We start from the raw sequence: 25466 nt of genomic DNA on the forward strand, positions 1-25466 counted from the left end.
GTCATTTATTTTGGAGTGGTTCGCTGTGATCGTGGTTTTGTTTCTTAATTCTTTGTGCGTGAAGCAGGTGTTTATCAAGAAAGATTATAAATGTCCTTGTTTTCCCCGGCCAAAGTGTGGAGTCCATTTACTAGCTTGAGTCCAGGTGTGAACCTACTGCATTTGTGATATCAAGTGCTCAATTTAGTACTTTTCTTAAACTCTCAACAAAGATAGACACATATATTTGTGGCTAAAGATATACTGTGGTATGGCTACATACTTCAGGCCCACACTTCCATAACTAGACAAATGACACAAGTCTAGTTCTTACCTTCCTTTGCAGCTCTTGCGATGCTTACGATATCAGTGACATTTGGGGTCAACTTGGCAAAAAAAGGAATCTGAACAGCTTGCCTCACCCAGCGACAGATGTTCCGTACCAGCTCTGGATCCTGTTCAAATAGGTCCGTTAAATATAGAACGTAATTAAGGAATTGTGATCCAAATGTGTACTGGAACAACAGCAAGGCTGGATATGTGCAAGACAAATGCAACTTGACAATGAGCTACATGATCTATTTCTCAATTCCGCCTCAGTATTACACCTAGATTCATTAGGGAACTAAGGTTAACACACTTCCAGTGAACTGCAAATTCATCACATAAAGGTTAAATTCCTCAAGGGAGTCTTTGGAAAATAAAATTACGAAGAACCAAATGGAAGTGTTTTCCACTACCAGTTAAATAATACCGGGAGTAAAACATAAACTTCTGGTGGTATTTTGGGTAAATATTACAGAATTTCCAGCGACCTCATTGGCTTAAGACTAATAAAAATACTTAAGCTGCTGATTCCTGGGTGGATGATATTATACCCGAAGCCTGTTGTTTCCATTATTAGAAGACTTAGTCTTGATGAAGTATATTCAAAAGAAAATCCGTGACTTCCTTATCAATCTAATTATGATACATAGCGTATGCTAATACACAGTAATTCAGCCTTGGATTACACGAGCTGATCAGTAACTTAAGTTTACTTTTGTGAGTGTTGCCAAGATCTGTGAAGCACTTTTCAACATTCATCTACTTGAAAGAATTGATCAAAATGACAAAAATGAAATAAAATTATCAAACGCTCATTTTTAAAAGCAAGGGATAGACATTTTCCTGTGCTTGTTTCCTGTGATTTTTCAGGCTTCTATTTTCTCACGGGACAAGTATCATTTGGAGGGCAATCACCTATCCTTTCCACTGAAAATATCTTAGCTGTAGCAATGTTCTTTGATTTCAACACATACAATAGTCCTTTTTTTTTTATTACTTTTAGTGCAAAATTTATTCTGACAGGTACTGATAATGTACTTTGATAAATTACCTTAAAATATGCAATAGCAATTCATTATTGAACTTGGTAATATTATCTTAGCAAGTTAAAATGTTTTTTGAATAAAAGAAAAACCCAGAAAAATACAGACATATATTTAAACTATGAAACAGCAGGCAAGTATATCATTTGTAATTAATATTTTTATATGTAAGAAAGTTGCTCTTTGCATTTTAACCTTTCAAATTCTTTTAAGATGAGATTTCTAATGTTATAACCTTTAGAAAGAACCTTTTCACTTACGTTTAATGTGTCTTGATCTGTCATCTTGTATTACTCTAAAAGTTATGCGTGTATGCGCTAAGATACAGCAATGAGGTAATTTCCGTTGATTGTTACCATCTCTATTCAGCAAAACTCATAATTTTAACAAAAAATCTTTGATTTGGTTTGTTCTCTTTTCAGAACAGTAATTTCTTCATTAAACATAAATATTAAAAAAGCACTATATGGAATACTCTACAGGGCATACTGTGCATTATGAATAGTAAAATCTGGAGACTTAGCTGTACAAATTCTAACTCATGAAAATGGAGATCTGCCCCTGCCCATGCAATGTTCATGAAATATTTATAACCGCTGCATTGGCATTATGAAGGCAGTTGCATCTTTGTGACTTTCATTTTTAAGTTATGAATTTCCATGGGACTTAGCCTAGAAATGACAGTAACTCTAGATGATATGAATTGCATGTCCTTTGTGAAAGCTCTCTTTAAGATAGAATTTGACAATAATTTAAAGATCACTTGAATTGCATAATACGTGGAAGGGAGCCTATAAGAATTACTGAAACAAATATAAAATAGTATTTTGTTCCAATAGAGTAAACACTAATAATCTGATATAGGCTTCTAAGTGACTTTCGATACTATTGACCACCATGTCTTAATAATTTACCTTGAACATTTGTCACACTTTTTTTCTGTTCATTCTCACCAGTTGGATACTTTAAGTGAATGCCTTTTACACATTGTTTAACAATTTGGAATTTGCTCAAAGTTTTTCAGTTTTTGAAAAAAAAATACAGTCCCTTGGTACCGTTATTTACTTGAATCATCTGTCTCTAATTTGAGATACCATAATTGGACCATCCTATACTTCTATGAGTAAGGTTCCTGGTTTTCAGAAAATATTTTTTTCTTATCTTCATACTCAGCCAAGCCACTTGCTAACTAATCTTCATACCCAGCTGAAACAGAATTTGATTACCTGGGAATTTTAAAAATAACTTCTGACTAATATTATTGTAAAAATTAATGACTGTTCTTTAAATTGTAAAGTTTTGCTTGACAGACATAATAGGGGATATTCTAATACAACTAGAAATGTGGTGAGGCTAATGACATGATAAAATGAATCCGTATGGGGCACCTGGGTGGTTCAGTCATTAAGCGTCTGCCTTCGGCTCAGGGCGTGTTCCCAGCGTTCTTGGATCGAGCCCCACATCAGGCTCCTCCGCTGGGAGCCTGCTTCTTCCTCTCCCACTCCCCCTGCTTGTGTTCCCTCTCTCGCTGGCTGTCTATGTCAAATTAATAAATAAAATCTTTTTAAAAAATGAATCTGTAATCTTTGGGAAATTAAAAGACAAACTGTAACTATTCACTTTCCTGCTTTCCTCACACTTGATAGTCTTTGAGACCTAAAAGCAATTGATAGTGTTTCTGCAACTTGACCTCAACTTTCTAGTGATAGCATCAGATGGTGTCCCTCATTAAAGCCAGTTTTTAAAATCTTATTGAAATGAACAAATTTTAGATAATTTCTAATGCCCCCCCTCCAAATCTTCAAGATAGGAAATAAAGGTATTATTTCTGACAAATTGAGACTCTAACATTATCCACACCAATAAAAAGGAAATAAAACCAAACAATTTTGGACTTTTTTTTTAATTTCTAGGCACAAAGCATTGTAGACACACTCAAAAAGTAGTTGTGTCAATGAAAGAAGAATAAATAAAAACTCTGAATATTTTCAATTGATTTCTTGATAAAGTCATCAAAATATAGACTATGCCTAGGTTTAAGAAAAACCTGAGTATATTTTTAAAATTTTTTTAAAGATTTTATTTATTTATTTGAGAGAGAGCGCATGAGAGAGCACAAGCAGGGGGAGGGGAGAGGGAGAAGCCGACTCCCCGCTGAGCAGGGAGCCCGCGCCAAGGCCCCATCCCAGGGCCCTGAGATCATGACCCGAGCTGAAGGCAAAGGCTTAACCGACTGAGCCACCCAAGCGTCCCAACACCTGAGTATATTTTATGATAAATAATACCTAAAAGCATGAAATCCAAGACTTCCTTATAAATCTAGGATGATTTTGGGGGGAAAAAAGAGTGGATAATGATGGGAAAAAACACAACTTAACAAGACTCTTAAAGTGTCTAATCCACAAGAAGTCTACCTAGATCTTCCAGTCTTTATTGGGTCTTCCTACAGGTATTGATAATGCCTATCTCTGACCATGATCTGCAATCTCTCCCACAGCAACTGTGTGTGTGTAGGTGTGTATACTTCTTTAACACTTGTTAACGTTTTTGTTATTGATGTGATCAGCCAAGAAAGCTCTGAGGCAATAGAATGAGTTTTTCTGTGAAGGAGGTGTGTGATTAAAGATAAGCAAGAAGTTGCTGAAGCCCTTAAAGGCATGAGTGATGGGGCTGGGGAAGCACATGGTGGTCTTGAGGGTACTGCATTGAGGCGAAGGTACCAGACCAGACCCGCGAAGTGCTGACAAGAAGATGAAAGGGAGCTAGAGACAACGTTGGTCTCTTTGACAACTTTAATGGGGAGCCTCCCTGTGTCCACCTGCAATTAATACAGTCTGGAATTGATCCCTATGAAAACCAAACAACAACAACAACAAAAACTAGAAAATGTAGCTCTTTGTAGATTGTTTGCTGCAGTAGTTTCCAGTGTCCAAAACTGTTTTTAAAGCTTTATTTTCTATCTGGGCTATAACATAACAATTTCTACCTCTAGTAAATTTAAAGGTTAAATTTCTTTTAAAGCTTACTTTTCTATCTGGGCTGTAAGATAATAATTTTTAATCTAGTAACTAATATGTCTCTAGCTGCATATTTAAGGGTTTCTATAAATGATATACCCTGCTGCGTCTGAGACCCCTAAGATGACCTCTCCATTGTAGGGCAGGCATTTCCACCAATTTCCTAGGGCATCAAATCTCATTGGTTTCATGCCCTGTACAAAAGAACAAGCATTAGAGAATGAGGCTATGAGAATTTCTTGATAAGCTAAATTACAAGTGAAATTTTTGACTTTAAGAAACATTTCTCGCCAATTTACCTGGTAATTTTCACTCCGTACAATTCTTTTCAAAATGGCTTTCTTAGAAGGTGGCATTTCAATGAATCCACTGAAAAATTTTACCAGTTATAAATGTTTTCCACTAAGGAACTCCTAAGTCCTAATTCACATGAATGCCAGGAAGTAGCTAGCATTTTTATTATGTCCACTTCTCTGACAGAGAGAACTAGGGCCCAGAAGATCAATCTGAGTACCTATTTCACCTTCTTAATTTTCTTTCCCATTATCATGTCCTAAACCATCATCTTCTTTAGCAAAATTGCTCCCTAAAGTGAAATTCAGCCATCAATTGTAAACCAGAACTATAAAGGCTTCTACTTCATTTATACTTGTAAGACTAAATGTAGCTTCAGAGTAATAGGCAAACGTGATGTATTTATCCTTCCATGTCAATAAAATAGAACAGAAAGAGTTAACTACTCCAGGTAGAACTACTAGTAAATGCAAAGGTTGTGCACTAGAATGGGAATATTTTAAATTAACTTATGGTTTAGCAAGTGCTCTTTTTAAATTGGTTTTCCTGATTTAAGAATGCTAACAATAATACAGTCACCTTGGAAAATCATCTGGTAGTTTCCTAAAAAGGTAAACATGCACATACCAATCCACCCACCAATCTCATTTTTAATTATATATTCAAGAGACATGAAAACATATATCCACACAAAGACTTGCATGTGAACGTTCATAGCAACTCTTTCAAAAAAGCTCCAAATTGGAAATGACCCAAATAGTCATTAATATGTGAATGAATATACAAATAGTAACTATCCACACACTGGAATATTATTCGGTGATAAAGAGAAACGAATCTACTGGATCTTGCAACAATTTGGGATTAATAAAAAAATCATGTTCAGCTAACAAAGTACACAAGAGTTTAAATGTCGTATGTTTACATTTCTATGAAATTCCACACACACACACACACATACACACACACACACTATGCTAATAAGAAGCAGAGCAGTGGTTGCTGGGATTAGGGTTGGGGTGTGGGGGAGTGATTAACTGGGAAGAGGCATAAGAGAATTTTTTTTTAAAGGAAATTTCTTTTTTTTTTTTTTTTAAAGATTTTATTTATTTATTTGACAGAGATAGAGACAGCCAGCGAGAGAGGGAACACAAGCAGGGGGAGTGGGAGAGGAAGAAGCAGTTTCATAGCGGAGGAGCCTGATGCGGGGCTCGATCCCATAACGTCGGGACCACACCCTGAGCCGAAGGCAGACGCTTAACCGCTGTGCCACCCAGGCGCCCCGGCATAAGATAATTTTTGAACGTAATGGAAACATTCTACAGCTGGATTGTAGTAATGTTTACACAGGTGTAGACATCTGCTGAAACACAGCAAACTCTACACCTAAATGTGTTCTTTTTTTTTATAGGTAAATTATGCAGTCACAAATTTCTTATAAAATATATAAAAAGAAACAATTCTAAGGGTATTTAAATATAAGTAAAAAAATGAAAGCTGGTGGCATTCCAGGCAACGTGGGTTCTATTTTTTCAACAACTATTCCTTGACTACAAGGCATTGAACTCGTTTGTGCTAGAGACTAAGATGAGTGGAACAAGGAAGGCAGAGTCTACTAGAAAACAGAAGTCAGACACATACGTGAAATACATGTTGGATGTTAAGTATAAAAAAGGATATCTTAATAATATTCTCTCATTTCAGATTATTTTAGAGCACATGGCAAGGGTTTGGCACATAGTAGGCTCTCAACAAATACTGTTGAATTGATAGAGTTCACACTGCATAAATTAACACGGGCTTTCTTATTTCAATTTTTCTCGGAAGAAAATAGACTATAAAATTATTGGGTCCTGGATAACCTAATAAACAACTGTTTTAGGTATTATGCCTTATGTTAGACAATGGTGATTTAAAAATATAATACACTATCCCTATTCTTAAAAACAAAATAAAACAAACTTCATAATCCAGAGGGATAATACATAAACATAAAATGTGAATATAAAATATTGTAAGTATATATACATGCAATGTATGTGTGTATAAAATATTTTATGTGTTACATATATTCTTTCTTTTCCACTTCCCTTGTGCCTTAAGTTGAAGATGACATGGAACTGCTTGTGTGTTCTCTCCTCCCCAGGCATTACAGCTTTCTCCATTCTGTTTCTCACTTCAGGCCTCTCTTTCTTCCTGTCTCTTTGTCCAAAATGTCCTTCACCTCTTGTCCCTTGAATGAACACCCTCAAGACAGCCCTCCATGACCAACCCTCCCATCCTACCGCAGCACGGGATGGATGAGTAAAGGACTGCTTTTAAAATACTTCCATAACATTTCCTTATTCCTTCATTTATCACAGTATTTAATCATCACCCATTTATGGTGTTTTTTATTTTCCTCTTGACTAGACTATTAGTCTTTTAAGGGATGTATCCTACACTTGTATCCCAAACCCCTAACATAGAGTCTGAGACATAAAACATAATAAATACTGTGTTGCATTTTAAAAATGAAGAATTCCTATCCAGATGTTTACCAGCTTTCCACAATGACCAAGAAAACATTTGTCTCTTCTCTTCCATGGAGCCAGAACAAGCTGGAGATTGGATAGTTCTTGCCCCACCAGCCAGTGGAGTTTGGAAAGTCTTCTGATGCATTCTCTCACGGGTTAAAGTGTGGCCTGGCAATTCATGAAGACCTCCTGAGGTCCCAGGCTCCCCAGGGCCCTTTCTGTCTGAATCCTTAGGGTATTGAGGCTTCTCTAAGAGTTTGTAACCCTAACCCTACCTCAGCTCCCAGTCCTTGGTCCCTGGGGCCTGGTGGGGGAATTGGCTCATATTTTTGCCAGCTAAAGGGAACTTGCATTCCTTTTTATTCCTTTAAATAACATTTCCTGTGATATAGTTTATGCTGTTTTTCCTCCTTGCAGACAGCATTTCCTTGGTGTACCATTCCTCTGACATTCCTGGTGTCAGAGTTCCTATTACCACATATTTAGTCTCAGAAACAAATGGACAAGAATTATCATGCACTGTTTAGACAACTCTTCCTTAATAAATCTTAATCTCTTAACTCTAATTTTCCTAGAAGGTCCTTGAAAGAGTCAAGCCGAGTCCAGCCAACAATGGCCAAGAAGCAGGTCTAATTTTTTCTCCTAGAAAAAGACTGCTCTAAAGGACATGGTAGGGGACAATGATGGTGTCCTCGAGACAGTTCAGAATATTCTTAAAGAGTTTAAACGTCTACTTTCAGAACCTGCTGAAAGAGTCACCACTGTGGACCATTGAAAATGATTGTGTGGAAGTCCATGGGTAAAGAAGATTATACCTTTGTGTCTGAAAACCAGGTCTACTTAGCAAGGGAGTATGGCCAGGGAAATCAGTGTATATTCTAATTTCTACCCCAGTCCCATGTCTCTTGTTGATAAAACCAATTAATGACAACCTCCTTAATAACAACATGAAGAGGTCACTTGGAAATTTCTTCTAGGTGTGTTGAGTCTTCAATACCATATTCTAAAGTATGGTTTTGCTTTCATAATCCATCCTGTTTGCCTGAATTCTTGTATTTCTGTATTTTATCCCTTGCCCATTTCTCTCCGTATTAGACAGCTTTGAGTCTTGACACCTGCCTGAACTGACCTGTAGTTACCCTGTTTGCCTCCATACTTGATCCATGCCTTGCCAATCACATGGAGGCTTCACAACGATTTTCCTTTGCTTCTGCTGGACATTTCCATCTCTATTTCTCTTGTCTTAGTTCTTATTATACTCTTTATCCCCCGAATCGAGATTGACAGACTCCACAGGCCTATCTTCATAGGCAAACAAATGCTTTTTGAGAACCATTAAGATACTTTAAAATCCTGTTTATTAAAGATTGCTTACTAAAAATCCTTAAAATAGTTTTGAAAATAGATTATTCTTTTTAGAATTATTTAACTAAGCTCCCCCCAGAAGCCCTTGATCTTTCCTTATATGTGAGTTGCTATTTATCTGTGAATTCAAAGGCTAGTATTATCTATCAAGCAAAAAGTGTTGTTCATAGTTTGTTTATTAATGAGGTTATACAGTGTAACCTGGAAAATCTTAATATATGGAGAAATAGGCTATGCACATGCTTTGCTGATACCACCAGTAGGGGTTCAAAATTGTGGACCAGCTGAACCAAACTGAAACTCAGCAGGCTTCCCAATCACTGCTCAGAACACACTAAAAAGACTTCAGTGGGTAATGAAGTGCAGGCAGTCGCTTGCACTACTGTGTATGGATTCATTTTAGATAAGGGCAAGTGAGTATTTAAGTATATAACAAGGAGTTTTTATTCTTTGCAGACTTCAGGCAGCTTGTCATTTGTTTTCTTAATGCAAAGCATTAGTGTAAACAGTGTAACAATTGATATTTTATACATCTGTTGGTCTATTCACTTAGCCTATGTTTTCCAATGCTGGAGTTGGAAAACAACCATAAGCACAAAACCTCACTATCTTTATAATCCCATATTGGTATGAATGATTAACTGACACGGGGAGGAGGCTAGTGTAGAACAGCCTTCTGCCCCGAAGCACCCACAATGCTGATACATTTAGGATGAAGAGAGTCTGGGGAAGTCATGTTTCTGTCCTGGGAACTTTATGAAATCTAAGCAAGAAGGAATTACTGCTGAGGCAATTTTAAATAATGTAGCGGAGAAAACCTCAATCCCTTGGCAATGAATGGTTTCAGCTAAGGGGAACTCATCCATAACAAGTTGGTACAGTTCCTTAAGGGATTTCTTCCTACGGCTGCTGTAAAAGCTAGAAAGAAATATCTAGGCCTTTGTTTGTTTTGCCAGCTCTGTGGACTGATTTCCCTCTTTGAGCTGAAAAGGATTTGGAGATACTAAAAGTGGGGTGACTTTATTGAAAAGTCTTTGTGTGAAAATATGGGATGGGGAAGATATTAAACATGACCTTTGCAAGTGTGATATTTATAAACTCTTGATATAAAATTCAGGGATGCTAGATTTTACCTAAAATTTTGAGCAGTCTGAACCTAACAATCATTACCAATATATTTATTATAAGAGTACCTGGTTTATAAGAGTATATATCATAAGATGTGTGTGTGTGTGTGTGTGTGTGTGTGTTTAAGGGGGGGTTCTCTATTTTAAAGTTTTTCTGGTGTCGAGAAAAGGAACCATGACAAGGTAACCCCCCACCGTCAGGGGCTTATAACAACTGTACATGGAGATGTCAGAAGGTAAGTGAAGTGCTTTGGGTAAAGGAAGAGCCAGTCTTCTAGGTCTGGGATGCCCTTCATTATCTTGCAGCATACACAGCTGCGCTGGTGACTCATCAGAGAAGCCCGTGACAAACAGCAGCTCTTAATTTCTTGTTGTTCCTTTAAGAGTTGCTTTAAGGATTAGGAACTCTTTGGTACTGGGCTTCAGAGGGGAGGGGGGTGGGGGAATGGGATAGACCGGTGATGGGTAGTAAGGAGGGCACGTATTGCATGGTGCACTGGGTGTTATACACAATTAATGAATCATCAAACTTTACATCAGAAACCAGGGATGCACTGTATGGTGACTAACATAATATAATAAAAAAATTAAAATAAAAAAAAAGAAACTCTGTGGTACTAATAAATCTGTTCTTATTTCTCAGCATGTTTCCTAGTTATTTTTTTAAAGGTTTATTTATTTATATGAGAGAGAGAGCGCACGCAAGGAAGCCTGTGCATGTGTGCACACAGGGAGTGAATGGGGAGACAGAGGGAAAGCATCTCAAACAGACTCCCCCCTGAGCTCAGAGCCACTGGGTGGGTGGGGGGGCTGAATCTGATGCCAGGCTTCCATCCCACAACCCGAGATCATGACCTGAACCGAAATCAAGAATGGGATGCTTAACTGACCGAGCCACCCATTTGCCCCTCCATTTCTACTCCTAATTGCTTTCTCCTCTTTTTCTTTTTAATTCGTTGCCTTTTTGGTTCTCCAATTCAATTTTTCTAACATCTACTATAGAATCTGTATGTTTCAAAATCAAGCCCACAGAAGAGAAGAAGCAATACAAACAGAATAATTCTTTATTTTTTTGGTTGTCCTTTCTGTTTCATACCCTTTCTATTTTGTGGGAAATTCCCACTGTATGAAGTATTAGTGGGACACAGAAACTATCCTCTATGTAATCCATTGAAGAGACAGTTTTCCTCTCTTTACTCTCTGGCAACCAAAAAACAAGCACATGATCTAGGTGTGGCCAACTGAAGCTCCCACCAAAAATTTTAATCTGACAATCAGAAAAGGTGTTCAAGTTGACTTGTGGTGGTATATGGCACTGTGTCTCCTGACAGGATCTAACATGGTGGTAGTGGGAGATGTCAGCACTGGTAAAGGCTGCATTTAAGCTGGACAATTCTAGTTCCCCATTGTCTGCACCCTTTTGGTTCAAGCCCCTTTTCAAAGCCTACTTTTCCTGCCTTCCCTGATTATCTAAGACATCTTATATCTTGCTGATAAATCATCTTTACTTCTGATAGCTCCTATGTTTCTGTTGCTTGCAATGAGGAGTGCTAAATTATATAGTTAGCCACTATCCATTACAGAGTGACCTTATTGCTTGAGTTATAGCACCATACTTCCTGATGGCTGCTGACCTCTTTTTATTTAGGCTAGGTGGTCATTTTTTTTTTTTTTTTTCTGCTCAGGATACATCTAATCCAATGAATTGTGGTCAAGGTAGCCAGGACACATGCCTTTTGTGGCCACTTATATACAATATGCTGCCTCTGGCCACTTTCCTTTAGAAAAGGATGACAGGCTCTTAACATGTTTAGTAAGAAAATGCCAATTTTTATTTAAAAAAATAAATCATTAATCATTAACCTGAAACTTTCCATGAAATGTGGGAATTACAGAGGAGTAAGGCATCAACTTTGTCCTCAACGAACTTACAATCAAGTTATAACCACTTAGGGCACTACCATTTGTCAGATTCAATAGAATATATAAACGGCTTTGGGATTACAGTATGTCTCTATTCCTCTATAAATCATTTAGCATTTGAATCTGACACAATGTGCAAGCTCTCATATAATTCAAGAGACCCTTGCAGAACAAAGTGATATGTATCACCCAGATCCAGGAAAGCTTGATTTGAAATGTATTAAGAGTAGCTATGATTTCTTAAAAGATGGATATGTAAACAGAGAGTGGTAACATAGCCCATAAGAAAAAATATCTTGAGGCACTGAAATTAAATTAAAATATGATCTCCCTTTCCCTCTGAATACCTGCATGATTACCAATTCTACAAGGATCTTTCATTTATCCCAACTCAACTTTACAAAAGTGCCTGAAGCCTACACCGTTGATAAAACAGCTGATGAAGCTTGCATGGGGGAAAAAATCTTCAAACTGCTTGATATACAAAATCATATTAGTACGAAAAACAGGTGGGTGTTTACTTTTGCAATATTCAACAAATGTAAAGTACCCAAAGGACTGATAAATTTACATAGTTTAAAGTTTTGCCATTTTTTTCACTTAGAAACAAGTATACTGGGTTGAACTTTACTGGGTTATGTAATTAACAACTAGATGCAGCAGCACCTGATTGTGTTTTTAGTTGGTTGGGCAAAGGCAGTGCCCAGCATTACAAAGATGACTTTACTCATACCTTTTCAGTACTAATGTACCCAGATTTTAACCTGCCACAGCTGATATCACAAACATGACATTCACATTCCTTATTACATTCTCCTTTCCCTGATAAGTAAGGGATTTGTGGGACTACCAAAAGCTATTGAATCTGGACCAATGTCTTTAATTGAACATTTGCAATCACCCTGCAACTAACCATGAAGGCTTTATGAATAGTTTCATTTTGGTACAAGAAACAGACATAAAAACAACCTCAAACAATTTGCTTTACTTGAAGTGTGTACAAAGTGAATGGGAACTTAATGGTGGAGTGATTACTTTTATTTAATTCTAAAGTGAGTGTGTGTGTGTTAATGTATATGTAGGAAGCGGGAGACAATAGTGAAGGTGATTATAGTTTGAAATCTAAAAGGATTCTCAAAATGACACTGGCTAGAGTAGAGCTTATGAAATAATATGCGAATTAGGAATACATAGGAAAAGACTCTAAAAAATGGGAATGCATGACATGAAGGAAAATAGAAAAAAAATTATTACCTATGAAGGGAGCAGGCAGGAGACATGGCTAAATGGTTCAGTTAGTTTTGGGTCGGCTTCCTAAAGATTCTGTGCCTTATCCATTAGGCAACAGAAAACATGGCAGGCCATATGGTTAGATCCATGTTGTAGAAACATAATTCCATATACGTCTGTGCGGGTAAGTAGGATAAGGCAGTGCAAGCAAGAAGACCAGTCTGAAAAAAAAGGGCCTAAAGTAAGGAGTGCAAGTATAAATCAAGAACTTCAGGGAGACTGGAATATCATTTTAAGGAAGAATATAAAAAAATTTTCAAGATTAAAAGAAGTGTTGGGGAATGAAAATCAAGAATAATTTTGTGTTGTGACATTGTTGGGGATAGCAATTTCATCAACCAAGTGAGGAAATACAAGAGAAGCTGGTTTTTGGAGAAATGATGAATGAGCTTCAGATATGTTGAGTTTGAGGTTCCTTTAGGACATTTGGTTGAAAGAATCTGGTTGAGAGCTAACAAGAATCTGGATCTTAAGAGGAATTTTAGAAGTACATTTTAGGAGTTGTTCACATGCAGATGGTGGTTGGAGTCTTGTGAATGGAAGAGAGGATAGAAAGCAAAGGACTTAAACCTTGAGATCATTAATACTAAGGTACAGAAATCTTTGAAATGGTCAAAGAAAGAAGAGACCAACCAGGAAAAATACAAGGGAAAAGAGAAACTCAAATAAAAGAGATGTGGGAGTAGATCTTGATACAAAATACCACAAAGAAATCAAATAGGATGAGAACTAAAATGTAGGCAATAGATTACACTACTTAGAGTCACTGGCAATATATGAGTACATATAGCTAGACATAATAGGAATGGAAGGCAGATTATAATGGATTAAGAAGTTAGTATTTACAGACACATAGAGCCAAAGAAAATAAGTTCTGGAAGTACCAGAACTTAGAACTCTGCTTGACATAACAAAGTGTATGCAACAAATATATGCCAATTAGTTATCATTTTGTAGTTACCACAATTACAACTAACTGACAGTGAGATTATTTGCTATTTTATGAAGCAATGCCTATATGTGATGGTGAAGAGACAAATTTTTAAAGGAATTGGTTGTAGCTTAAGCAATATTTCTGAATTCTTACAATGTGTAGTCAATAACAATTGGAGACCTAAAGAATGAATTTTGTTAAATAAATCTACAATTGAAATTACAAAAACAGAGAGGACCCAAAGAAGTTATTTAGGGCATATAAACATACTAACATACACTCAATGATTTATCAAGTGCTCTCACAGTAGTAATTTAATTGTGCTTAAATTATTCTAGTTTTTTATTTTATGTCAAATTGTCCCTAATGAAGAAAGGGGAACCCTCTTACACTGTTGGTGGGAATGCAAGCTCGTGCAGCCACTCTGGAAAACAGTATGGAGTTTCCTCAAAAAGTTGAAAATGGATAACCCACCAATTGCACTACTGGGTATTTACCCCAATGATACAAATGTAGTGATCCAAAGGGCACCTGCACATAGCCAAACTATGAAAAGAGCCCAGATGTCCTTAGACAGATGAATGGATAAAGAAGATGTGGTACATACAATGTGATACTACTCAGACATCAAAAAAATGAAATCTTTCCATTTGCAACAACGTGGATGGAACTAGAGGGTATTGTGCTAAACAAAATAAGTCAATCAGAAATATCTTTTAGGATATGGAATTGCTGCCAATTTGAATCCTGCATAAGTTCATATTTATGGTTATACCAATAACTTGAATTATCCATATTAGAGTGGTAAGAGTCATATATATTATCAGCACATTCAAAATCAAGTATATTTCTCTTTGGATGTAATCAGGGCTACAAATATACACTCTTAACCTTGTTTATTTCCAGTATTTAATCCTGGCTTAAAAGATGCTTGACGAGCATTATGCTGGCTACTAAAGGGTAAGGGCATGAAATATTTGAGTAACTATGCATGAATGGCACACTAGATAAATATCTTACTCTACATTTAAAACACAAATAACACAAAAAAGAATAACTACCGGAATATCTTTTATAGAATATCTTATACCATATTTGTTAGTTTTGATATTTGATACTGATATTTTCATTTCTATGACATTTCCCATAACTTCTACAATAACAAAAACATACAATGTATTTAGACTTTTTTAAAATTTCAAATCCAAACTTTAGTATAATTTTTATTATTATTTATGCATATAAAATCTTAATATACAAAAACATTTTATTTATGTTTCTTCTTAATTAGGGAATGGACAACTGTTTGAAATTAAATATCCTGTAATTCATCTTGATGCAATAGAAAACAAAGCCATAAAAATAAATGCTGATTTTCCTGGCAATAAAAAAAATCAGGGTGCGTTCCATGTCAATGAGTTAGCAGCAGCTCTGAAGAAACTGTAAAAATGATCAGTGTATTTTCTTTTATATCATTTTATTTTTGTTGTTCATTGTTATAGCTATTGTTTAATAAAGATCTGAACTTGTATAATAATTAAAATCCGTGCCATGTTAAGCAATAGGGTAGCATCAGCCACATATTCATCTTATTTGCATAAGTAGCGGGCCACATGTTGTACAACCTGTCCTCAATGATCTTTTCCTTATTTGATGATACCCACTTATTCATTCATTCATTCAACAAATATTTATTCAACTACTTCCTTGAGTTGTTGGAGTTTTAACAATGAATAAGAAAAAGTCACTGTTCTCATGGGGTTCGCATTCAAGTAGAAAATACAATAAGGAAAAATGAATAAATATGTAATACAATTTCAAGTAGGTAATAAAAAATATACAGCAGGGTAAGAGGAGAAAGAAAGAAAGGGTGACTGGGGAGTGGGTGTAGTACACTGGAGATGGGCTGCTTAAGTGAACCTCGAGGAAGTCAAATTTAACTCTATGTAATTTCTTTGACCAACACATCACTTTGTTTTTATAGTGGATTAAAATTATTTTCATTTTATGTAGTTAAGTTTTTTCTTTGCTCCTAGATTTTGAGTTGTTCAAAGACAGGGGCCATATATTTTTTTTAACATGCAATACCATCCATAGAGGCAAGCATAATACCAGTACACAGTAGGCACAATAGATGTATTAATCATTGACTAAATATTTATTGCTTTAGATGAGATGTGACTCCAAAGAAAATGCTATGATGATATGTTTTATATGATCAATACTTGTTTCTATTACCCAGTTTTATATATAACCCAGTAACAGGAAACTGAGATGTAAGAAACTGGTAGAAAGCTTATAAAAGTTAGGCTAATTCTTAGCCAGGCAATTCACTTATACCAACCACATTGCATGATTCAAATTTCTTGCGGAACAGTGTATTGCTAAATTTTTAGATGAGGTCATTCACCAATAGTTAAAACTGCAAATGTTTGCACTCATGTTCAAACGGGTTGTGGCTAGATAGATTTTCTTCACAAAGGAGGGAAGGAAGGAACGCAGGCAGGCAGGCTAAAGAAGACGAGACTAAAGAAATTGAATTAACTCCTCCAAAGCACTATGGCATTTGGTTTTTGTTACAAATTAAATAATAGTGCCATCTGTTTAGAGTAAGCTTAAGAATAATGGGTAGTTTTTCTTTTTCAGACAGAGATATAGGATAATATAAGATTAATTGAATGTCTGTGCTTTCATTAAGAAAATAACTTTGATTAAATTTCTACTTAAAGCTATAAAATGCTTACGCTAGAGCAAGAATTCAGAGAAATACAACTCCACAGTACTAATGGACTATTCTTGTTACTATCTATCTATTATCTAGGAACTTTTACATTAGCAGAAAGAATGCTTTATTTCTCTCATCTTCAAGTTTTATATTTCCAGGTCCTTTTTTTTTTCCGCCTGAGATGTTTCCGAGATAAGCATTGTTAATTATCTTCTTTTTGTGTACCTAGGAACACTGACTGAGAACGCACTTGGTGTTTCTGGGCCTACATCAACTGTCCAGAGGCACACGCCCCTCTCGCCTAGCTCTGAGGTCTGAGCTGTCTCCTTAAAATGATGGCACATCCTGTCTGTGCATGAAGTCTTTGAGACAGTGCTCCTGTTTCCATTTTATAATTTATTTACTTTAAAGGGCCAGATTGTTTCAAAAAAAAAAATTCAAACAGCTAAATAAAAATGCACATATACAAAATAAAATTATTTAAAATTTCTCATAAACAGTTTTTACTGAAGATGTACACATGTATGTGCGTACATATGTACGTACATATCCATATGTACGTACATACACACACACACACTCATAGTTAATATATTAATGGTAGTAGTAATACCAAAGTAAGACTAAAAAATAGCACCACTATAGGCACATTTTGAACTAGGAATTCTGTCTTTGACAGTCTGACCCTGTTGTTTGGTTCTCTTTTTTAAGGCAGCCTCATCTGCTCCAAGCCAAGTACTCTGTCTTCATGCTTGACCATGAACACCATTCAGAATAGCTATCAACAGATGATGGTGGTGCTGCATCATGTGACAGAGACTAAATATTTACCGTTTATTGGGTTCCTTGCATTGTACAGGCAATAACATGAATTACAAGCTCTGGGAAAATAAATTGTTAATGCACAGTCAATAAGTAAATTCCTTATAATTGAGGGATACAGTAAAAAAACACAAAAGAATTAAAGAAGACAACTACATAACATAGGAAGTTCCTCATATTTGTAGAATAAACATTTGCAGTTTCAACAATTTATGAATGATCCCATAGAACATGTATTAATACATAATGTTATAAGAAATGTGGGTCATATGGTAAAGGTGGTGTCAGTGAGTCACTTGGCTAGGAATGAACTGAGCTTTCAAGGCCTTTTCTAGCGAACACCGACCTTGCAGTAAAGCCTTGACTTTTCTTTTCTCTTTTCTTTTTCTTTCTTTTCCTTTTCTTTTCTTCCTTTTCCTTTCCTTTCTTTTCTTTTCTTTTTTTTACTTTGAGGCACAAACTAATTTTTTGAACTGATCAAAAAACTTCTGTGTAAAGTGACCCATGTAGAAAGCTCATGACTATCTATCATGATGGAAAAAGTGAAACAGCTTTTAAAAATTGATGTGTCTTAGGAAATAGAAGTTCTGGATAAATTTGGTGGTGACTCAGACAAAAACGAGCACACCATATGCTCTATACGGGAAACAAGGAAAAGTGATGTTTGAAAATGTTTCAGCCAGTGCTCAATTCAGAATTTATGTTAATAGCATTATAAATGACTTTAGTTCCATTTCTATAGAATCGTTAGGGGTCTACAGGGATCGTTTAAATATTTCAGTTATACTTTACTGCCTTTTATGAAGAAAATTATATATTATAGTGATACTTAGGGATTTGAGAAGGTCTTGGGACACATCCTTCATTAATATCTAAGTCTCAGCGCTTGTAGATTTACTTTTCCCCTACAATTTCTTGTTAATTCTTCAGTAATTGCTAAAATTGGCTTATTCAGCTTATTAGGGAACTCTCCCCCCGCCTTTTTTTGAAGATGCAGAGTTTTCCTACAAGTTATTGCTAAATTTGACTGTATAATGACTAGACACTTAGGACTTAAGATGCTTTGAGAACTGGAACCTCTCCAGATGTCTGAGTGCTAGCATGGGCCAAGGTTAAAGTTATACCCCCAGCTGCTGCTAATTCCTGCTGCTTGGTCATTGTTTGACTCATTTTTAAAAACTATGGCAGACATTATGGAATTTCTAACATGCATATTAGATGGTCTGTGGCCATAACTAGCTTATAGTCTGTAAGGGAAGCCAAAGCCCAAATAATCATAGTATAGGGCGGTATGGGGTAAGAGAGGCAGCATGCACAGCATAATGAAAAGAATATGGGATTGGGATCAGCATAAGGAAAACTTATGTTTTCCTGGCTCTGTCACTTACCAGTTATATGACAGGTACTTAGCACATAGTAGGAGCTCAATACATTATAATTGCAAGATAAACAGTACAAGCTCTTGCGGAACTTAGAGAAGGGAAAGGTCACTTTGGGCAGCAGTGATCAGTAGAGAGATTTGAACCCATCCTCGGAGAACAAATAGGATTGACTGGGCAGATGTTGGAAGGAAATCTGTGCCATGAACAAAGGTACTGCAGGGAAGAACAAAGCCTGGTATAGTGGGGAAAGCAAGAGTATGGAAATGGTGAAACATGAAGGTGCTATGCAGGGGTGGGAAGAAATCAGAGCCAACTGTAGGTTTTTAAAGAAAGGCAGGTTGCCTGTCTCTCTGATAAGCTTCTAGTGAGGGCAGCTCCTTTGTTTTTCATCATGCTTTCCTTTGCAGCATGTATAGGAAGCTTTGCTGTCAGCTTTTGTAGAGGCTGCTTCCTAAATTTAATTAGAAGATGCTTCCTAACAAGTAAGCAGAGCCTCCCCTCTTCTTTCCTTGGTTGCAGTTTATCTAATCAAGCTCAGCTCATCATATTTCCAGTTAAGTTCTTCTCAACACGGGCTGTGCATCAGAATCACTTGTGGAGTTAACACACACACACACACACACACACACACACGCATGCACACACAGAGGCACGCACACATGCACGCAAATGCCTTGGGCCCCAAATTCCTGAAGAATCTCAGGGAAAAGGAGTCCAAGTATCTCTTTAAAAGACCTTCGCAGGTGATTCCAATCTTCAGAAATGATTGAGGGAGAAGCTTTAGCAGTTCTTTCTTAGCAATTATTTAAAATATGAGTTGAAGATAGTTACCTGTTTAGATACGATAGCACCCTTGTTTCTCCTTGGGATAACTGTACATTTCTCCTTAAATTAAGGGAATATGTCACCATATTAATTGTATTACTTGTAGAGATGTCACTACCCAAAAGCGTCTTCCATTTACCACAGCTCTCCTTGAATCCTCTGCTTTACCTCCTCCACGAGGCCAAGTCAACAGGTAGAACCAAGGATAACTCTAAATTTCTTACATTTAAAATAACATCAAAGAATGCAAGAGTACAATTGTTGCACTCCTAAAAGTAATCCACATGCCCTTTGAGACAAAGACATGGCTCGGTTTACTCTTTCTAACTTTCTTTATTCTTCCATTTCTCCACCTTCATCACTGTGATCCGAGGCTACCCAGACCTCCTTTAATTCCCACGGGCTATTTTCTTTTCTCAGTGCCACATGTCCTGTCCTAGATCTCATTGACTTGATTTTCAAGGAAACTGGTTTCATAATTTAAGTTATGACGGTACAAACAGCTTAATGATTTTTTCTTATAAAGACCATTCACATTTTAAAAGAGAACTCCAGAAAAAAACCAATGTAACAATGTCTCCACCTCACAGAATGACTCAATAATGGTGGATAATTCAGACATCGTAGCACACGGTAGAAAAGGTATATTTGAGCAATTAAGCCTTTACATAGAGCCTCTTGAATCACATCTTGTAGACTATTCAAAGCCTGCTGGTGAACAGGTGAAAGCAGTATTAGTGAGTTCAAATCAAATTTTGAAAATTTTGCAGCAGTGTTGTAAAAATAATCACACAAATTATTTTAAAAACCAAGTGTAGTAAAATCACCAGTAATTAAACCTGACGGTGTTTATACCTAGTGGGCTCAATGAGTATTTTTAGAATGAATGAGTGTGCCAACATATTTAAATACTGTCAGGCAAAGAGAATTTAACCAGGAGACAGGAAATGTGAGTTCTAGTCCCAACTCAGGAACAAGATGAAAATGGACCAGAACAAGGGGGAAACAAGTGCTCAGAGAAATGGGAAATAAAGCAGAAGAGTACAATTTTTAAAGAGATGGGAAATAATTTCAAGGAGAGTCTGTAAATAAGTCAAATTCTGGGCAGGAGATGAGAGGACAGAAGACTGTGAAAATGTTACTGGTAACATTTCTGATGAGGCTGGGAGAAAAGTGAGACAGAAGTTTGGACAGTATGATTGGTGAAGAAGTGAAGACAATTTCTACATGAGTGGAAATGAAAGGATGACGAAAAATGGACAGGTGTAAGGAGCGGGCGGTAGGACTGGAGCAAGGTTTATCACAGGACTTTTGTCATGCCTGTAAAAGAGCAGTTAGGGACCATAAAGAGAGAGAAATGAAAAATATGAAAGATGGAAAAGAGAGTAAGACATTGAAGAAGTAAACACGGCTGGGATTAACTGCATGAGCAGAAAGGGTTGTCTTGGGAAGGAGGGGGGGCTCTTCTAGTATTGAGGTTAAAAGAGACTGCTCACTAGTAAGAGACATTCCCAGGAGAGCTGGAGCAATGAGGAAACAGAAATCCTCAGGGCTCTACCAATCCCCACTGTTATACTCCCTGTCCAAAGTAAAACCCTAATTACCCCCATCCCAATCACCGCACATAAACCCAACTCCGTAGTACAATATTTAGTTCTCCCAGGACATATCTGTACTGTCTCACACTGCTCCAAGACAAAGAAGACTTTCAAAAGACATCTTAGATGATGGTTGAACTCCTAGGCTTTTTGCTAAGAGACAAGTAAGGCAGGTTTAAATTGAAGAACCATGACTTACACATTTTTGTAATTGGTTTCCGGCTAAGAGAATACCCAAATGAAATTAGCAAGAAGCTCAGCAGGATTTTAAAGAAGCTATATTGCCAAGAACCCTAAATCTGGCAGGATGGCATGGGATTGTTTAATATCTAAACACCACTTAACTATGTTAACAGGCTTGGCTGTGTCAACATGGGGCTAAAGCTAGCCCCCAGCAGCAGAAGCTGAACCTGTGGCTGCCAAATTGGTTAAACCAAGAATTTGGTTTACTTCATGGGAAGTGAGTTACCACTAAACCTGCAAGCAGCATGTGGTCTATGCTTAGTACCTCCAGCAACTATATCTTGAGTCTCTCTTTCTCCTTTTCTAACTGGGTGGTTCCTTCATTACTGTTTATTAAGTGTGTCTATTAATATGTAGTCCATATGTTACAGAATTTTGTAGATGAAGTAGCAGGAGATTATAATCTCATTGTTTTGCCTGCCATTTTAACCCCAAAGATATTTTGAGCAAGACACTGGGGAAATTAGATTTGATAGAAATAACCCAAACAAAGTAAAGGTATAGATTAAACCTTTACACTTGATGGCAATATTTAAAATTGTGTAAATGGATTCTGGGAAGATAGAAAGTTGCCAGAATAACTCAATATCTAAATAAGCCAACTAGTACCTCTGAAGCTTTGAGTTCCCCAGAGGAGAGAGCAAGTGTGAGGCTCCATTAACCTTGGGGCAGAGGTCCCAGTGGGTCTGAGGTTAATATAGCAGACTCCTTGGCCACTGGAGAGGGCTCAGCCAACATAAGCCAGTGGTGCTCCAATCATGCAAAAAGAGCACATCTGCCAATGTTTCACATGATCTGGTGGGAGGCTAGCTGATCCTGCGGAGGCAGACAGTCTGGAAGGGCTCAAGGGTGGTGAATGGATGAGATAAATTGTTCCAAGTATTCAGATTTGGGGAGGAACTGACTTTCTTGCTCTTGCACCTATGGAGTCTTAGCAGCTGGTCTCACACCCTTCTCAGTGAAGTGATTCGTTTATGTTGGTGTGTCATCACCAGCTTACTAAATAAAACCACCGTATCATCCACAATCGTCCGTTGTACCATGGCTGAGGAGAACCTCAAATCCTGACCTGTTCTTGTGTGACAAAACCTGCATTACAGGAAAGTCAAAGAAAAATACTACCTATCTCATGGACTCTGTAGGTTGTGGGAAGGAGGTCAAGCTGAACAGGTGGCTACTATTAAGAAAGAGCTAATGAATGAGATAGAGGACAATGTTAATTTAAATGTAATGAGTATTCTCAAGGAGTTGTAATTAGAAAATAAAAATAATAATTACTTGAATGGACAACAGTGATTTTCAGAGTGCTAAAACCAAATAGAGGAATGGAAAACTAGAGCAGCCACCGCTGAGGACTGAATCAGTTGTCTAGATGATCAAATGAAAGGGGGAAGAAAAGAAGAAAATTAGCAATAAAATAAGAGATTTGGAGGAAGATTTAGATGACATAATATGCAAAAAAGAAGAGTTCCAGATGGGGAAAAATTGATCATAGAATAGAAGTGATAACCAAGGAAATAATAGAACAAAAATTCTCTGAGTTGAAGAAAGACTTGTGTCTTTTGACTGAATGGGCTCACTAAGACTCAGACAGGATTAATTTTACAAAAAAGCCACACACCTAGACACAATCAGAGGAAATGTCTGACCTCCAATGCTAATGAAAAAATTCTTTCTTCTACCCAGAACAAAAAATAGTTTTCCTACAAAAGAAAGATTATCTGACTATGCTATTAAAAGAAAAGGACTATGATCCGAGAATCTTTATACCAGCCAATATAATACTCAAATGTTAAGGGAAAAGCACAATGGTTTTCAACATTCAAGGATTCAGAAAATATGCCACCCATGTACTGATATCTTATCTAAAGAAAATACTCAAGGAAGTACTCCCAACCTCATGAAAATTCAATCAGAAGTAAATCTCTCCTTTCTGAGAAGAGGGAAGAAGAACAGTACAATACATAGTATTAAGCAACTTGTTTTAATTTGTATGATGACAGTTCTATAACTAAGACTTAAAATATAAATTCTAATACAAGGTCTTAAAATTTAAAAAAAAATATATAGAGAGAGTTATATAGTTATATAGTTATATATATAAAAATTTAGTAAAAACCTACAACTAAAATTTTCACCCACTCAGTAAAACCCAGAAATTGTGGCAGGAAGGAAGTAGAAAGAGGATGGCAAGAATTTGTCAAAAAGCCTCTAAAAAAAGTAGAGGAAAGAGGGGTTCAGGAATTAGGGGCCAGCAGGCTGTCCTATTAGGGCCTCATCATTACTGAACTTGAAATACTAATTGAGAAATATTACTTTATATATCATTGTAAACAGAAGAATAAAAGTTCCATACTGGAGTAAAAAGAAAAACAAAAACAAATACAAGAAGTAAAGGGGGAAAAAACCAACAAAGCAAATAAATAGTAAACACAAAGTAATATAAAATAATGAATCAAACAGATCAGTTACCACTGTATGTGTGCATAGGCTAAACTGCATATCAAAATAAAAAAAAAATCTAGATTGGTTTAAAAAACTCAAATAGCTAAAATAGTAAAAAAGAAAAAAAAATGGAAGGATGGCAACTTAATGTTAAGTGTGCAAATCTAGACCAAAAGCCATTATGAAGGTAAAGAATGTTGTCGTATGATGATAACATTATGATTCCCAAAACTATACCCATATACTATATAGCAAGCAAGAGAAGATATATAACATAAATTTAAGGTTTAGCCTGAGGCTTATAACTCTAGGACACAAATGGGAAAATATATAAAAACAATGATAATTGGAGATTTTAATAGATCTCTTTTAAATTCCGACCAAATGACCAGACTGAAAAATAAGCAAGGATATCGATAATTTGAATGATACAATTAATAAGCTTGACTTACTAGATAATGTGGAACTACACAGCACACACAGACCATGTATTTTTCTCATATACTCATGTAAATACTCTGGACATACTATTGGCCACAAGAACCCCTCGGCAGTTTCCCCCACATAGTGGTTTTATTCAGTGGGTTCTTTGACCAAAATCCAATAAATCTATGCATTAACCACCAATAGATGACCGATCATAATCCTCCGTCCACTGCTGATATTTGCAGGACAGTGATAATAAAGGTGAGATACAAAGAAAACGGTTCAACACATGGAGAAGGTGCTGAGGCATTAGGTTGTCTTCACCCTTCCTGAGTCAGCTGCACTACCGTTCCTGTGATTTGGCTTGAGTCAACAATTTCCCTCATTTGGCAAAAGCTAGTTGGTCTTCCTTTTATGTTTTCATCCAAAAAAAAAAGAGCCAACTAACTCAATATTCTTTTTCTCTTTTTGTCTCCACATATTTGTGCAGACATGTATATTGAATTTATACAGACACCTTCAATTATCTAACATTGAACTGCAAAGATCCCAAATTGATGCAGATATTCTGAGATTTATATATCTGTGCACAAGCCTTGACAAGTTAGATTTTTCTCGTTAGCCCTTCTTTTTTTCCAGAATAGCACAATGTAAAAAATAAAATAAAAATAAAAATAAAAGATCTGTTGAGGATAGGCTATGCTAAGGAACCGACAGAATTTCAAATTCCCAAATTCTTTCACTGACCATAGACCACTCCATTAAAGATGAACATTTTTGACTTCTCTGGCTTAGCATTTAAAAAGGTGAAATTTACCTTAAAAATGTTTCAGTTTTACCTACAAAATTAATGGTTCTTATTTCCTTTATCTCAAAGCAGATAAGCATGATCATCTGATAGGAAGAGCTGGCGTTTTGGTTAGCCATTGTACCACTTTACATCTCTCTCCTTCATGCAGATTGACATGTCGGTTTTCTGTCCTCGGTGTTCTAGCCGTGCTAAGAGGGGCCGCAGAAGTTAAATTCCCACAGGTAAGCCTAACTATTCCAGTGGTGGGATGGACATGGCTCTACGTTCAGTAACATCGGGTTGTAGCTTAAAACTGCTCATGGTGGAGCATTTACACCACAGAAACAAGCAATTGCTACATACAGATCAGAGGCTGGTTTTCCCATTGAGCCAGT

At 36.6% G+C, this 25466-nt stretch overlaps 1 protein-coding gene across 2 annotated transcripts in view; it reads right to left on the reverse strand.

The window, feature by feature from the left end:
• The window catches only part of DPYD (dihydropyrimidine dehydrogenase), a 793664-nt gene that overhangs the window by 218484 nt on the left and 549714 nt on the right, over nt 1–25466 (reverse strand). For both annotated transcript variants that reach the window (XM_045801716.2, XM_045801717.2), the window contains one exon: nt 314–434. In XM_045801716.2, the coding sequence (XP_045657672.2) occupies nt 314–434 (121 nt within the window). The remainder of the gene's footprint in view (nt 1–313; nt 435–25466) is intronic.

Source organism: Ursus americanus, chromosome 12 (assembly GCF_024610735.1).
Source record: "Ursus americanus isolate L20-20 chromosome 12, mUrsAme1.1.p, whole genome shotgun sequence".
NCBI lineage: Eukaryota > Metazoa > Chordata > Mammalia > Carnivora > Ursidae > Ursus > Ursus americanus.